This window comes from Pan paniscus, chromosome 5 (genome assembly GCF_029289425.2).
Source record: "Pan paniscus chromosome 5, NHGRI_mPanPan1-v2.0_pri, whole genome shotgun sequence".
Classification (NCBI taxonomy): Eukaryota; Metazoa; Chordata; class Mammalia; order Primates; family Hominidae; genus Pan; species Pan paniscus.
This window is the reverse complement of record NC_073254.2, coordinates 18,715,341-18,733,140: the sequence shown is the minus strand read 5'-3', so window position 1 is coordinate 18,733,140 and position 17,800 is coordinate 18,715,341. Positions and strand designations below refer to the sequence as shown.

General features: G+C 44.4%; 1 protein-coding gene across 4 annotated transcripts in view; it reads right to left on the bottom strand.

The window, feature by feature from the left end:
- The window catches only part of LOC100975257 (testis expressed protein 56), a 42,957-nt gene that overhangs the window by 24,151 nt on the left and 1,006 nt on the right, over window positions 1-17,800 (bottom strand). For all 4 annotated transcript variants that reach the window (XR_008625552.2, XR_008625554.2, XR_008625553.2 and 1 more), the window contains exon 2: window positions 7,475-7,673. Coding sequence is in view for 1 of the 4 variants with exons in the window: in XM_003806710.5 (XP_003806758.1) it covers window positions 7,475-7,673 (199 nt within the window). In the remaining 3 variants the exon portion in view is untranslated. The remainder of the gene's footprint in view (window positions 1-7,474; window positions 7,674-17,800) is intronic.

The window sequence follows — 17,800 nt, the reverse complement described above, 5'->3', positions numbered from 1 at the left end:
CTACTAGAACTAATAAATTAATGTAAAAGTTTGTAGTATACCACAATAACAAAAATCAATTGTATCCTTATATTTAATATTTTTCATTTACAGTGGTGCTATAAACTATAAAATACCTAGTTTTGAGGCTCAGAAAACGATACTCTAGAGTATGGCACTTTGGCACGCTGAATGCTTTGAATTAAATGAAAGCCCTTAGACTCTGCCTCCAAACCAAGGTCTCTCTAACCTTCCCTTGTTTCTTCCCACAAGTGCAGGGAGGGGCTGTCTCTGAAGTTCCCATATCTGACTGAGGGAAGTTACTCTCCGAGAAAAACAATTGCCTTTAATATTCTGTCTGAACTCTCATTAACCAGGAAAGATTAATCACCAAAGATAAAATAAAGGTTGTCACCACACCCCCCTAGACAGACTTTTCATGTACTCTTCTGAGGGCTATTCTGAGGGACTTTATCTGCATAAGGCAAACTTTGTTCATGGTGCAGTTCCTCCCCTCACCTTCCCATAACTTGTTGCCATCTCTCCCAGAGTTCAGAGGGACTTTGTCCCAGGCTATTGTCTCTTGTTTAGGCCCAGTCATCTTCCCTAAATATAATTTACTTTTCCTCTAAAATTCCTTACATCCCTCACCTTCCTCTCCCCTATGAAGCAGGCATTTAATCGTCAACCACCTGGCCCTTCTTTGAATTTTCATACCTTGTGTGCCTCTCAGCACTTGCACCTTAATAAATCTGTATGCCTTTGCTCCTGTTAATCTGTCTGTTGTCAAGTTTAGCAGATGCCTTTCATCAACCTTCAGAGGGAAAAAGGAAAGCTCCTTTTACCCCTGTGCTAGTAATAAATATAACAAAAAATATCCACGACTTCTTCACTGAAAACTACAAAACATTGTTAGGAGACATTAAAGAAGACCTAACCAAAGGGCAAATATATCCTGTCCACGTTGAAAGTCTCAGTGTTATTAAGATGGAAGTTCTCCCCTATTGATCTTGATTCAACTCAATCCCAAACAAATTCTAGTAGTCCTTTTGTAGAAACTAACAAATTGGTTCTAAATTTTTATGGCAATACAAAGAACCTAAAATAATCAAAGCAATTTTTAAAGCAGAAGATCAAAGTCAGATGCCTAACACTACCTTATTTCAGGACCTGGCCACAATAAGAAAGTCTTGTTTGGGCAAAGACATGTAGATAAATGGAGCAAAATAGGATTCAGAAATACACTCAAATATATGTGGAAATTCATTTTTTATGAATGTGCCAAAACAGGCCGGGTACAGTGGCTCATGCCTGTAATCCCAGCACTTTGAGAGGCCAAGGTGGGTGGATCACTTGAGGTCAGGAGTTTGAGACCAGCCCGGCCAACACGGTGAAACCGTCTTTACTAAAAATACAAAAATTAGTTGGGTGTGGTGGTAGGCACCTGTAAACCCAGCTACTCTGGAGGCTGAAGCAGAAGAATTGCTTGAACCTGGGAGGCAGAGGTTGCAGTGAGTCAAGATCGCACCACTGCACTCCAGTCTGGATGACAGAGCAAGACTCCATCTCAAAAAAAAAAAAAAAAAAGTGCCAAAACAATTCAATACGGAAAGGAAAATCTTTTTAACTCATGCCAATGGGTCAACTAGATAGCCAAATAGAAAAAAGAAATTAACATCAAACCAATGAATATCAAACCCTATACAAAAATAAAGTAAAATGGCCTACCAACCTAAACTTTTTTTTTTTTTTTTTTTGAGACAGAGTCTTGCTCTGTCGCCCAGGTTGGAGTGCGGTGGGGCAATCTCGGCTCACTGCAAGCTCCACCTCCCGGGTTCACACTATTCTCCTGCCTCAGCCTCCCGAGCAGCTGGGACTACAGGCACCCGCCACCACGCCCAGCTAAATTTTTGTATTTTTAGTAGAGATGGGGTTTCACCGTGTTAGCCAGGATGGTCTCGAACTCCTGACCTTGTGATCCGCCCGCCTCAGCCTCCCAAAGTGCTGGGATTACAGGCGTGAGCCACCGTGCCCGGCCTACCAACCTAAATTTGAAGCTTAAAACTACAAAACTTCAGTAAGGAAATATAGGAGCAAGTCTTTGCAACTTTGGACTTGTCAAAGGATTCTGAGAATATAAAATGCAAAAACTGTGAAAGAAAAAAATTGATGCATTGGGAAGGTAAAACCTTTGTTCTTCTGTGTTATCATGAAATAATGAAAGGCAAGCTACCATCTGGGAGAAAATATTTGCAATGCTTTTATCAAAGAATTTTGTATTGAAAATATGAAAAGAACTCTCACAACTTAATAAGGCAAAGAAAATTTAAAGCAAGCAGAAGATGTGAACCAGTCACGTCACAGAAAGTGTTTGAGACATCTTTTCTAGTAGGGGCATGGAATGATGCTCCCCAAGATCAGAACATACACGTGTCCCTTCCATTGAAATCAGCAGGGGTACGTGAAAGTCAGCAGGTGTAGGAAGTGTCAGCAAGTATTTGCCAAGACCTGCCTCTAAATTCCAGAGGGATAACACACGCCCTGACCAGCCCAGTCACCTTCATTCCCACATAAAATCCAGTGCCAAGTCTCCAAAAGGAGCCTCCACACCACGTGCCAGGTCTTTTTCTCCAAACCTGCCTCGGTTCCCTTGTACCCAGGCACTCAAGCATTGTTTTCCTGCCTTTCCATGTAGATTGGCTTGCGGCTACTGCTTCAGGATTTCTGACCCCACTTTTGGGGGGATCACTCTAGCCCAGGTGACAGAGCAAGACTCCATCTCAAAAAAAAAAAAAAAGAAAAGAAAAGAAAAGAAAAATGGCCAGGCACGGTGTCTCACGCCAGTAATCCCAACACTTTGTGAGGCTGAGGCGGGAGGATCATCCAAGGTCAGGAGTTCGAGACCAGCCTGGCTAACATGGTGAAACCCCGTCTCTACCAAAAATACAAAAAGTAGCTGGGTGTGGTGGTGCATGCCTGTAATCCCAGCTACTCGGGAGGCCGAGGCAGGAGAATCGCTTGAACCTGGGAGCCAGAGGTTGCAGTGAGCCAAGATTGAGCCATTGCACTCCAGCCTGGGCAACAAGAGTGAGACTCCATCTCAAAAAAAAAAAAAAAGAAAAAGAAAAGAAAAGAAAAAGAAAAAGAAAACATTAAACGTTTTTCTTAAATGCTTACACAGCACACAAGTGGAGTAGCAAATCAACACAGACACTATAACATGGTAAGTACAATAAAAGATGAATTTCAGTATAGAGGAGGAGTGGCCCCAAGTCAGGATAAATTGCAAATGTCTATGGCAGAGAGGTGGGCAAAATAAAACCCATCAACTACCAGGCCCCGTCTTCAGTTGCTACCACATCGATGCAACAAAAACATTATGGAATCTAAACTAAAGTTCTCACATGGAACACACAGCTCTCTTCTGTTCAAGTACTGCTTTTGTCACACTTATCAAGAGAAAAAAAATTAAGCCCTAGAGTCCATATAAATATGGCATATTGAGCCAGTAAACACAGTTTACAAGTAATTATAATTTACATGCAGTATCCAGTAGGGATTTATAGTATTATTGAGCTGGGGGTTGGAATCCTGCCTGGTTCACCAACAGGGATAAGACACCACCATCTGCAGCTCTAGACTTAGAAAATCTGTTTACCAGCATGGTCCCAGGACTCCTGGCTTTTGTGCCTGCTGATCTGTTTACATAGCACAGCACTGAAGGAACTTTGTCAAAGCCAGCAGGCCTCATGTATGATCTGCCTGTTTTGTGGCCCTAAAACTGCTATTGCCATGTGAGAGAGGGGCCTTATCCTCTCTGTGCTAGCGGGGATACACAGCATAAACTGAGCAAATGTTTGCCAGGGCAGGTTCAAGGTTAGGACCTACAGTTGCCTCAATCTAACATGTGAAAATACTGTACAATGCATTCAAATAGTACTTCATACTTGTCAAAACTCAATTTCACAGTCATTTTTCTATCAGTGTCACAACTCTTTCTGATACAACATGAGGTATTAGCAACACCATTTTACAGGTGGTCAAGGGCACACGAATCAGTAGTGTTCAATAGCTCTTAGACAAAAACAAAGCTATTCTTCGATTAAATTGACATAATAACTGCACATATTTATGGGATACAGTGGGATGTTTTGATGCATGTTTACAATGTGTAATGATCAAATAAAGGTAATGAGCATGTCATCAGCTCAAACAATCTTCATTTCTTTGTGTTGGGAACATTCAAGATGCCCTCTTCTAGCTATTTGAAAATAAACAAAAAATTATTGTTGGCTATAACCACCCTACAGTGTTATAGAACACCAGAACTTATTCCTCCTGTCTAGCTGTACTTTTGTATCGGGTAACCAACCTCTGGCTATCCACCCCTTCCCGTTACCCTTCCCAACCTCTGGCAACCACTATTCAACTCTCTACTTCTGTGAGATCAGCGTTTTTAGCTTCCACATATGAATGAGAGCATGCAGTATTCTTCCCCACTTCCTCTCACTACCCCCACTACCCTTCCCAGCCTCTAGAAACCATTTTTCTACTCTCTACCTCCATGAATACAACTGTTTTAATTTTTAGCGCCCACAAATGAGTGAGAACCTTTTGAAGTTTGTCTTTCTGGGCCTTATTTCACTTAATATAATGTCCTCTAGGCTCATCCATGCAGCCTCGTATGACAGGATTTCCTTCTTTTTTATGCTAAAAAGTATTCTCTTGTGTATACACACCACATTTTTAATTCATTCATCTGTTGATGGAAACCTAGGTTGATTGCATATCTTGGCTGTTGTGAATAGTGCTGCAATGCACATGGGAGGGCAGAGAGCTCTTTGACATACTGATTTACTTTCCTTTGGGTTCACACCTAGTAGTGGGATTGCTGGGTCATATGGTAGTTCTAGTTTTAAGGACAAAGCTATTATAGATGATTCTTAATAATAGTCAGGCTTGCTTTGGCTAAAGAATGAATTCTCTCAAGGGTGTCAGTTAAGTCACAAAGAATTAAGAATGATACAGTTATCAAATGACAATATTTACCATGTTACCAGGTAATAGGAGAAGAATCATTAATGCCAGGAGGCATCATCAGAACTAGAACAGTTAATTCAGCAGATCCTTCAGGAATCTGGAGTCACAGCAACCAAGACAAGGTTCATGATTGATTGACTGCAAAATGGGCCTAATCCTCCCACCTGTCCTGTACCCAAGCCCCCTGCAACATGACTTTGCAGCTCCTTCCACTGAGGCGAAGCCTGTTTCTCCACCTCTTGAATCCCTGCCCAACACTGTTTTCCCGCTTCCACTTTGATGCAACACGACTCCCAGGAAACCTTTTGCATTCTTATTGCTATCTCAGCACTTGAGACTCCAACCTGTAACACTAGGAATACAAAAATAAATAAGATAGGCTGATAGTCCCTGCTTTTAAGGAAAGCAAATAAATGTTTGTAAAATAAAATGTTTAAAAAAAAGTATCATTTCCTATGTTCTGATACTCTAGCTATATTTTCAGAAAGCAAACTAGGATATAAAGATCTATAACTTCATATGAAGACATCAGGACCTAAAATTGAGGTGTACAAACTTTCTATGGTTGTGAAACTTGAATTTTTAAAAATAGGTCTTGTGTTATTCTGTCTTCACATTGCTATAAAGAACTACATGAGACTGGGTAATTTACGAAGAAAAGAGGTTTAACTGAATCATAGATCCACAGGCTTAACAGGAAGCATGATTGGGAAGCCTCAGGAAACTTACAATCAGGGCAGAAAGCAAAGGGGAAGCCAGGCACATCTTATCGTGGTGGAGCAGGAGAGAGAGGGAGAGCGAGGGGGGAAGTGCAACACCTTAAAACCAACAGATCTCTTGAGAACTCACTCACTATCATGAGAACAGCAAGAAGGAAATCTGTTCCCATGATCCAATCACCTCCCACCAGGCCCCTCCTCCAACATGTGGGGATTACGATTCAAAATGGGATTTGGGTGGGGACAGAGCCAAATCATATCAGGCTTCCAAAGCATGGTCAAATAATCTTCACTTGAGTAATCAGATATCATCACTTAATATAACCTTTACCTACTTCTGGACAAAAATGTAGTGTCTTTGCTTTGTCCAGAAAACACCATGGATCCATTGACCACCTTCTTTTATAATAATACCTTTGCCTTCTTTGGCTACCAATATTTAAATCAAATTGGCAAATTATGCCACTGGGGACACTGAAAAAAATGTAGACAAGGACTCTGTTTCACCAGGGCAATGATCCCAGGGGAAGCTTCCAGTTCAGGCAAATTCATGAGCTGGAACTCTCTCCCGGTTATGTTACCTTCAAATCAGAAATGATCCTGTCTTTGTAGCAACATCTACATTTATCCTGACAGCCCGGCAAAATTGCTTGAATACTTACTATGTACAAAGTGTAGGCATCATTGCCATACATGCAGCAATACGAAAGAAACAAATATAGACCAGGCACGGTGGCTCACGCCTGTAATCCCAGCACTTTGGGAGGCCAAGCAGTTGTATCACCTGAGGTCAGGAGTTTGAGATTAGCCTGGCCAACATGGCAAAACCCCGTTTCCACTAAAAATACCAAAAAAAATTAGCCAGGTGTTGTGGCACATGCCTGTAATCCCAGCTACTCGGGAGGCTGAGGCAGGAGAATCACTGGAACCCAGGAGTCGGAGGTTGCAGTGAGCTGAGATCGCGCCACGGCACTCCAGCCTGGGTGACAGTGTGAGACTCTGTCTCAAAAGAAAAGAAAAGAAAAGAAAAGAAACAAATATAGAAACACCATCTATCTGGCATAAGCAGGGAAAGAAGTGCACCAAAAAAGATAATTTGCCAAGGAACCAAAGCTTATGACTTTGAGCACCGGAATCCAACCAATTCCACATCCCCACTGTTACCACCTGGGCCACCATCCCTTACCTGCAGAGCTGTAAAATCTCCCAACAGCTCTCCTCCACCCATGCATTCTTTGGGAGGCTAGAGAGGATTTGGGTCAGATGATGTCACTCCTCTTGTTAAGACTGTCCAATGGTGCTCCAGTTCTCTCCATGTACAGTCTGGCAGACCAGGGATAAAGCCAAAGGTCCACCATGTCCTGCTATGGTATCCTAGCCCCTGGTCATGCCAATGGTGGGTGTGAAAAACCAAGCTGCTTCCCAACTTACGCAGCCAAAAAGCCCCACAGCTCAGTGGTTGGGTTTCTCTCCAAGAATCCCACTCTGTTCTTGCTAGATTTCTGCTCTCTATTGTAGACTGCAATGGGCCATGGAGGATCCACACTCCTGCTCCCATTTCCATGAGTTTACTCCCAATGAGGGCTCCTCTAGCAGCTTGGGGGTGGGTAAAAATGGGGCCCATGTGCTTTTATATAGAACAGTGCTTATCATTTTTTAGCTAAGGCATATAGAGATTTTGTGATCACCCTGTGTATCTCTAAATATATCCACATAAGGCAGAAATTAGAGTCTACCTGACAACTATGGTGGACATTGGAGGCTCTTTCGTGTTTCTCTTCAACAAGTGACATTTCTTCCACCTGTCAGTTACATTGTTGATGATTTTTCTTTTCCACGGGGGCATTCTGTTCGGCTTTGGGGTCAGATTAATCTCTTTTGGCAACTGATGTCTTGCTAAGATTCTTTCTAAGCCAGAGAGCTCAGGATTCTCACCTGGTAATAGAATAAGCATTAATACATTCAATGTTCCTCTCCATCTTTGCATAGCAAGAGTAACAAAGCACTGATTTGAGAAAACATATATATGCAGCTTAATAATTCCTATTGGGCCGGGTGCGGTGGCTCACGCCTGTAATCCCAGCACTTTGGGAGGCTGAGGCGGGAGGATCACAAGGTCAGGAGATCGAGACCATCCTGGCTAACACGGTGAAACCCCGTCTCTACTAAAAATACAAAAAATTAGCCAGGCATGGTGGCGGGCACCTGTAGTCCCAGCTACTCAGGAGGCTGAGGCAGGAGAATGGTGTGAACCCGAGAGGGAGAGCCTGCAGTGAGCCAAGATCATGCCATTGCACTCCAACCTGGGTGACAGTGCGAGACTCCATCTCAAAATAATAATAATAATAATTCCTATTTAGCTTTGTCATTCCTTTATTCCAACAATATTACTGAGCATCATTCAGATCTTAGCCTGGTCCTAGACATCTAGCAGATACATTGTAAGTAAATAAAAGAATGAACAAGGCCGGATGCGGTGGCTCACACCTCCCAGCATTTGGGAGGCCAAGGTGGGCGGATCATGAGGTCAGGAGATCAAGACCGTCCTGGCTAACACGGTGAAACCCCGTCTCTACTAAAAATACAATAAATTAGCCGGGCATGGTGGCGGGGGCCTGTAGTCCCAGCTACTCGGGAGGCTGAGGCAGGAGAATGGCGTGAACCCAGGAGGTGGAGCTTGCAGTGAGCCGAGATCGCGCCACTGCACTCCAGCCTGGGCGACAGTGAGACTCTGTCTCAAAAAAAAAAAAAAAGAATGAGCAAACAAGCAGGCATGCTGGGACCACACAAATAGAGTTGGTTATGTGTGCATGATTCTCAAACTAATGGCAAGTTACCTTACAATTATTATTATTGTGATTCTCATTTTCCCTTTAATTGCATACTTAATTGGAGATGCACATTTTGAAACTTCCCAGAAGAAATAGGGTGAATGTTAACATTATTGTCAGGCCGCATAACTTGGAGCCCCGTTTTATTGGTGATTTTGTCTGAGCAAGGATTACAACATAGGACTGAACTTCCAGCATGCTTTGTCAGTTAGAATGTGGGAGTGTCACTTACCGTTCTTTTTGATTCCACAAAATTCATTTCTGGCCAGAAATGAACTGTTTTTTCTCGCTCTGTTATAAGCATGTCTATTTTCAGCAATGCCGGTGGGAAATGCCTTCCTTCTTTTGGGTGTTCCAATAACTGAGACTTGAGGTTTGGACTGTTGCGGCCTACTGTAGGAGCTCTGGATGGCCAGCGGTACAGTTACAACTGCATGGTAGAGCCACTTGGAGAAGATGAAGTCAATACCAGAGGGGCTTAGATCCTATGTTATCAGAAATGGAATGGCATCCCTCCCTGGTCAGCCAGCACCTCCATGAGAGCTCCAGGATGGAGTGCAGTGGTGCAATCATAGCTCACTCCAGCCTCGACCTCCTGGGCTCAAGTGATCCTCTGACCTCAGCCTCCTCAGCAGCTGGGACTACAGGCATGCACCACTAGACCCGGCTAATTTTTGTTATTTTTTGCAGAGATGAGCGTCTTTGTTGCCTAGGCTGATCTCATTCATAGCCTCAAGTGATCCTCCTGCCTCAGCCTCCCAAAGTTAACTTTATATTTAAAATATAAAATAAAAACCTGGGTTTTTTTAAAAAAAAATATGGATGTTTAGTTCTTTTTCTTTCTTTCTTCATGTAATCATTTCTGGGTAACCAATATAGTGTAATACAGGCAAAGCATCTTGCAGGTGAAGAGGGGATTGACAGGAAAAGGAACAAAACCTATTTTTAAGGTCAAAAGAAATTTCTTCTAGAAGGAAGGCTTTAGACCCAGCAGCAGCAAGACAGCAGTATCTATTCTTAAATTCTTGGTCTGATGGATGAAAGTCAGAGCAATAGGGTCATGTCTTCAGGATGCATATGCAAGGAAATCACTATATGTTTGGAAATGGCATCTTGGCAACGGAGCACATTTTTAGTGATGAATTTAAGACCTCAAAGGCCAATGTGCTCCCAGTGACTGGACTCATCCTGAGGCCAGTTCCCTGAAGGCACAAACTCAGAACTCTGAGGAGTCATTTCTTACCCCTTAATGCTGTTCACCTCAGCTGCATGAACCTCCTTAAACTGGCTTCCAACCATAGCAAAGAATCACTGCACCCAAATCCCTCTGAAACAAAGGCACCCCACTGCTGCTTGGCAGTTGTACATGGCAGGAATTACCGGCTGCTAAACGTGTACCGACGTCTATCACCGTCTACACTGGAAGGCTACGGAGAGAAAATCTAAATCAACACAGAATGAGAATGTCTCTAGAAAATCAAAACTCATTTCTCCAACTTCACATAATTACTGCATTTTCAGTGTTAATGTTGCATTTTAATTACAAAAGTAAAAGGTTTCCATTGGAATAATTAAAATGAAACAACTCAGCGAAATCTACATAGCAAAAAGGGAAAGTTTTGCTTCATTTTCCCTCTTCAAGCTCTATCCTTTCTCCAGAGGTAGCCACTGTCCTGAATTTCCTAAGTCTCCTTCAAAACTCTTTTCTATGCATTTATATACACATATATATGTACAAATGTATAGTTTTCTTTTGGCATACATGGATCCATATTGTGTATCTTCCTTTGCAGCTTATTAAAACTCTATAATCTGTATTGTAGACATGTTAATGTCAACCTTCTTTTTGATAGTATTCCACTATGTGGATATATGCCTTCGTTTAATTCTTCTGCTACTGAATGTCATAGGTTGTTTAAATTTTTGACTATTATAAACAATGCTTCAGTGCACGGCCATATTTATCCATCTTTGGGCTCAGGTACAAGTTGTTTCTGTAGGATAATAACTAGAAGTGGAATTGCTAAGTTGAAGGACATATACAAGTAACAGGATGTGAAAATATACATTTTTCTGTTGTCTTGTTTTGTCCAAGGCCGCAAGTCTGAGAAAACTCGAGTAGGTGCCAGACACCTATGCGTGCACAGCATCCCTATCAATATGTGAAAAAACGGAGGATTCATTCAGGATTCCTTAAGGCACTTGAGGATTTCTTTAGGCACAGAGTCAGGGCAGTGCTGTGTACTATGTCATTCCCCTTCCCACCCTTGGCTTTAAGGGGACTTTAGAGAAGTACCTGCGGAATGGGACTATGTCTCCTAACACTGGTGCGTCAGTCTCCTAGGGCTGTCCTAACAGTACCACAAAGTGGGTCACTTAAAACAACAAATTTATTGTCTCACGATTCAGGAGGCTGGAAGTCAGATATCAAGGTGTCGGCAAGGCCACGCTGAAACCTTGAGGGGAGAATCTTTCTTTGTCTCTTCCTACTTTCTGGTGTTTGCCTGCAATCCTTGGTATTCCTTGCCTATGGATGCATCACTCCCATCTCTGTCTCTACTGTCACAAGGCCATCGTCTCCTGCGTGTCTCTTTCTTCTTATAAGGTCACCAGTCATACTGGATGAAGAACCCTCTCTACACATATTATGTTCACCTAAGTTTAATTAATTACATCTGCACCATGTAACGATCCTATTTCCAAATCTAGTCACATTCTGGGGTGCTGGGAGTTAGGACTTCAATATATCTTGTTGAGGGACAATATATGTTGTTGAGGCAAAATCACCAATATATAGCCATATATTTTGTTGAGCCTGTAACACCTTGAAACACAATGGTGAGTGGCTGGGATCACAGCTGCCTGTGGCCACAGAGAAAAGAGGGCAGTGTTGGAAGCCAACTGTGCTTTTATCAACGGGGTGAAGGTATGGGGAGCAAGGGCACAGATTTTCTATGAGCTAAATGTAAACCCCAGCCGGACTTGGCGGTTCATGCCTGTAATCCCAGCACTTTGGGAAGCCGAGGTGGGTGGACCACTTGAGGTCAGGAGTTTGATACCAGCCTGGCCAAAATGGCAAAACCCTGTCTCTACTACAATACAAAAATTAGCCAGGTGTGGTGGCGCGTGCCTGTAATCCCAGCTACTCGGGAGGCTGACGCAGGAGAATCACTTGAACCCGGGAGGTGGAGGTTGCAGTGAGCCGAGATCGCACCACTGCACTCCAGCCTGGGCGACAGAGTGAGACTCTGTCTCAAAAATAAATAAATAAGTAAATAAATAAATATGTAAACCCCTTGGAAAATACAACTGACCCTTGAATAACATGGAAGTTAGGGGCACTGACCCCTGCTCAGTTGAAAATAAACACATAAGTTTCTTTTGTTAAAGAGTCTTGGCCAGGCTCGGTGGCTCATGCCTGTAATCCCAGCACTTTGGGAGGCCAAGGCAGGTGGATCACAAGGTCAAGAGATCGAGACCATTCTGGCCAACATGATGAAACCCTGTCTCTACTAAAAATACAAAAAGCTGAGCGTGGTGGAGCATGCCTATAATCCCAGCTATTTGGGAGTCTGAGACAGGAGAATCGCTTGAACGTGGGAGTGGAGGTTGCAGTGAGCTGAGATCACGCCATTGCACTCCAGCCTGGGCAACAAGTGCAAAACTCTGTCGCAAAAAAAAAAAAAAAAGTCTTGCTATGTTGCCCAGGCTGGTCTCGAACTCCTGGGCTCAAGCAATCCTCCTGCCACAGCCTTCCGAGTAGTTGAGCGTGGTAGTCTAGCACCTGTACCATGCCACTACACCCAGCTACTTTTTTGACTTTTGATTCCCTCAAAACTTTTACTAATAGCCTACTGTTGGCCAGAAGCCTTACTGCTAACATAAACGGTTAACACATATTGTATATGTTATCTGTATTATATATCACATCCTTAGAGTAAAGTAAGCAAAAAAATGTTATTAAGAAAATCATGGCCGGGCGCGATGGCTCATGCCTGTAATCCCAGCACTTTGGGAGGCCAAGGCAGGTGGATTGCTTGAGGTCAGGAGTTCAAGAATAGCTGACCAACATGGTGAAACCCCATCTCTGCTAAAATTACAAAAATTAGCCGGGTGTGGTAGCGGGTGCCTGTAATCCCAACTACTCGGGAGGCTGAGATGGAGAATCACTTGAAACTGGGAGGTGCAGGTTGCAGCGAGCTGAGATAGCACCACTGCACTCCAGCCTGGAAGACAGAGTGAGACTCTGTCTCAAAAAAATAAAAAGAAAATCATAAGGAAGAGAAATACATTGACAGCACTGTATTTATCAACACTATAAGTTTACACCATCTGTTTACAAGAAAAATCGTCTGTCTGAAGTGGCAGGCAACTATTCAATGTACAGTACATATCAAGCAACTCAACTTTTTCTTGTAACATCATGACTTTTCTCTGCTTCTTGGGAGTACTTCTAGCATCACTAACGGCACTTTTTGTGGGTCCCATGGTGTTATTCAAGTTTTATGGTATTGCACTAAACACAAAAAATACCTGAGAACTGTGAAATCACTTTACTGTGATATGCAATTTACTAGAGAGATGAGCTGCTCCCACAGAGATGATTAGCATCACATGGCATTTTAAGTGGATATTCACACCACTTGAGCTCACAGCAAGAGCAACGGGAGGTGGCTATGAAATTACTACAGCACTACAGTATTACTACAGTTAATTTTCTACAGTTATGATTGAATACTGCATCTTTTTTTTTTTTTTGAGGTGGAGTTTTGCTTTTGTTGCCCAAGCTGGAGTGCAATGGCATGATCTCAGTTCACTGCAGTCTCTGACTCCCGTGTTCAAAAGATTCTCCTGCCTCAGCCTACTGAGTAGCTGGGATTACAGGTGCCGGCCACCACGTCTGGCTACCTTTTGTATTTTTAGTAGAGACGGGGTTTCAACATGTTGGCCAGGCTGGTCTTGAACTCCTGACCTCAGGTGATCTACCTCCTCGTACTCCCAAAGTGCTGGGATTACAGGTGTGAGCCACCACTCTCGGCCTAATACTGCATCTTTATTCTCATTTACATTTCCCTTGACTGTGAATGGCACCAAGTACAGTCTGTAAGTGTTTCTGTGTGTAAGTTTTTATAAATTTTAACTTTTCCTAATAGGTTTGTGTACATTTTATGGTACTAAATGATAAAGTAGACTAGTATCTACATATATTCTATGCATTCACAACATCTCTTTTAATTTTTCTTGAGTCCCACTTTGTCACCCAGGCTGGAGTGCAGTGGCACAATCTCAGCTCGCTGCAACCTCCAACTCCCAGGTTCAAGCAATTCTCCTGCCTCAGTCTCCCAAGTAGCTGGGATTACAGGCATGTACCACCACACTGCCTAATTTTGTATTTTCAGTAAAGACAGGGTTTCACCATGTTGGTCAGACAGGTCTGGAACGCCTTACCTCAAATCATCCGCCTGCCTCAGCCTCCCAAAGTGCTGGAATTACAGGCATGAGCCACCACGCCCACTACCCTAACTTTTTCTTAATTTTTTGTTATTTCTGGACTATACGATTGGTCTACAAATTTTTTCAAATTGTGGCACATCTTCAAAAAAATTTCCAATATATTTACTGAAAAAAATCCACCCATTGTTGCCGGATCAGGAGGACCAGAGAGAGACCTTGGGGTGTATACAGGATATCTTTATTATTGAGTGCACTTAGACCCAGCAGATTTAACGTCCAAAGACTGGGCGCAGAACAAAGACAGTACTTGCCTTTTATACAAACTTCATAAAAGGGGGTAGGCTAGCTTGAAGCAAGCGTATACTGGCGTGAAAGCAGGGATACAGAGGCAGGATAAAGACAGTTAATTAAGTTGTAACAGGTTCATAACTCAGGATTACACATGACCATCGCTAAGCAACCCAGATGTCTGTTATCTAGACTTTGCCCAGGTACGGGCTTATCCTATAACCTTCATTACGGCGCCCAGGTGGCCATAACTCAGGCCTGTTCAGAGGCTCATGACCTTCACTCTACTGCTTAGATAAAACAGAATACTTTAAAGTTACCAGTTACAGAGAACAGAAATCTATAAACTTATTCCATAAAACAAAGGAAAATTGGTTTTTCTTCTCGCTATGTTGAGGGAGTGCTGGGAGTGTTTCCAGAGCACAGTAGATAGTATTATTAAGACTTTTTCTGTGTCTGGGCTGTGGCTGTCGCTGCCTCTGGGACAAGTCAGCCTAATCCAGGAAAGCTTATTTCTTTAATTGGTTTTATTTTTCTTTAATTTTCTGCCACACTACAAGTGGACCTGCACAGTTCAAGTAAGTTGTTCAAGAGTCAGCTGTAGTCATTTGGAGTCTGCTTGAATATAGGAGGATCTCAGGAGCATTTCCGTCAAAAGATTATGCAATTTCTATTGAAATCGGATGGAAGTGAACCTTACAAAAGCTGGGTAGGGTGGTGCTATGGTCTGAATGTTTATGTCTCTCAAAATTCATGTTAAATCCTAGCCCCCAAGGTGATGGCATTGCATGGTGGGGTGTGCCTTTTAGAAGTGATCAGGTCACGGGAGCAGTGCCTTATAAACTAGGCGTGGGAGAGATGCCCCCCACCCCCCCTTTCTGTGTTCAGAACTGGTAGGTTCTTGGTCTCACTGACTTCAAGAATGAAGCTACGGACTCTCACAGTCAGTGTTACAGTTCTTAAAGGCAGCGCAGCCTCCAGAGTTTGTGTCTTCTGACGTTCGGATGTGTTCGTACTTTCTTCCTTCTGGGGGATTCACGGTCTCGCTGACTCAGGAGTGAAACTGTAGATCTTCACGGTGAGTGTTCTAAGCTCTTAAGGTGGCATATCTAGAGTTGTTTGTTCCTCCGGTGGGTTTGTGGCCTCAGTGGCCTCCAGAACGCAGCTGCAGACCCTCGCGGCCAGTGTTACAGCTCATAAAGGGACTGCAAACCCAAAAAGTAAGCAGCAGCAAGATTTACTGCAAAGAGTGAAAGAACGAAGCTTCCACAGCGTGCAAAAGGACCCCAGCAAGTTGCCACAGCTGCCTCAGGCAGCCTGCTTTTATTCTGTTATCTGGCCCCACCCACATCCTGCTAATTGGTCCATTTTACAGAGAGCCGATTGGTCTGTTTTACAGAGAACTGATTGGTCCGTTTTGACAAGGTGCTGATTGGTGCGTTTACAATCCCTGAGCGAGACACAAAAGTTCTCCATCTCCCCACTAGATTAACTAGATACAGAGTGTCGATTGGTGTATTTACAAACCCTGAGCAGTGCTGATTGGTGCATTTACAAACCTTGAGCTAGATACAGAGTGCCAATTGATGCATTCACAATCCCTTAGCTAGACATAAAGGTTCTCCAAGTCCCCACCAGATTAACTAGACACAGAGTGCCGATTGGTGCATTCACAAACCCTGAGCTAGACACAGGGTGCTGATTGGTGTGTTTACAAACCTTAAGCTAGATACAGAGTGCTGATTGGTGTATTTACAATCCCTTAGCTAAACATATTCTCCAAGTCCCCACCAGACTCAGAAGCCCAGCTGGCTTCACCCAGTGGATCCCACACCGGGGCCGCAGGTGGTGCTGCCTGCCAGTCCCAAGCCATGTGCCCGCACTCCTCAGCCCTTGGGTGATCGATGGGACTGGGTGCCGTGGAGCAGGGGGCGGCGCTGGTTGGAGAGTCTCTGGCTGCACAGGAGCCCGAGGGGAGGCTCAGGCACAGCAGGCTGCAGGTACCGAGCCCTGCCCTGCAGGGAGGCAGCTAAAGTCCCGGGAGAAATCGAGCACAGCAGCTGCTGGCCCAGGTGCTAAGCCCTTCACTGCCCGGGGCGGCGGGGCCGGCCTGCAGCTCCCAGTGCGGGACCTGCCGAGCCCAGGCCCACCCGGAACTGGCGCTGGCCCACAAGTGCCGCGGGCAGCCCGGGTTCCCGCCCGCGCCTCTCCCCCAACACCTTCCTGCAAGCTGAGGGAAGCAGCTCCAGCCTTGGCCAGCCCAGAAAGGGGCTCCCACAGTGCAGCGGCAGGCTGAAGGGCTCGTCAAGCGTGGCCAGAGTGGGCGCCAAGGCCGAGGAGGCGCCCAGAGCGAGTGAGGGCTGCAAGGGCTACCAGCATGCTGTCACCTCTCACTTCCACTATGTGAGGACACAGCAAGAAGGTGCCATCTATGAACCAGAAAGTTTTCTCCAGACATGGTATCTACCTTGATTTTAGACTTCCCAGCCTCCAGAACTATGAGAAATAAATTTTTCTGTTTATAAGCTACCCAGTCTATAGTATTTGTTGTTTTTGTTTTTTTGAGATGGAGTCTCACTCTTGTTGCCCAGGCTGGAGTGTAATGGCACAATCTTGGCTCACTGCAACCTCCACTTCCCAGGTTCAAGCGATTCTCCTGCCTCAGCCTCCCAAGTAGCTGGGATTACGGGCACCCATCACCACGCCCGGCTGATTTTTGTATTTATAGTAGAGATGGGGTTTCACCATGTTGGCCAGGCTGGTCTCGAACTCCTGACCTCAGATCCACCCGCTTCAGCCTCCCAAAGTGCTGGGATTACAGGCGCGAGCCACTGTGCCCGGCCTCAGTCTACGGTATTTTGTTATAGCAGCCCAAACAGACTAAGGCACCTGAAGAGAAGAAATCTCAGCAGGAGGCTGTGAAAACTGTCAGCCTGGGAAATAGCCAAAGAACCCACACAAACACCCCCAGGAGACAGTCTGCCCTTTTTTTTTTTTTTTTTTTTTTTTTTTTTGGAGACAGAGTCTCACTCTGTTGCCAGGCTGGAGTACAGTGGTGCGATCTCGGCTCAGTGCAACCTCCACCTCCTGGGTTCAAAGGATTCTCCCGCCTCAACCTCCTGAATAGCTGAAATTACAGGCACCCGCCATCATGCCCAGCTACTTTTTGTAAACATGGGGTTTCACCATGTTGGTCAGGCTGGTCTTGAACTCCTGACTTCAGGTGATCCACCCGTCTTGGCCTCCCAAAGTGCTGGGATTACAGGCGTGAGCCCACCGCGCCTGGCTTCGGAATTGCATCTTAATCTCTGTGGCGGCTGCTATTTTGTTTTCTAAGTTCATGAGCACAGGTGGCTGCCTCTATCTTTGTCCTCCACTTAAGCAGGAACAATTCAGGAGGCAGACTCCACCCAATGCTGCAAATCGGCCCTATTATCATTGACCCTGACAGAATTTCAGGAGTGTCAGGCCACTCCATACTGCAAACAG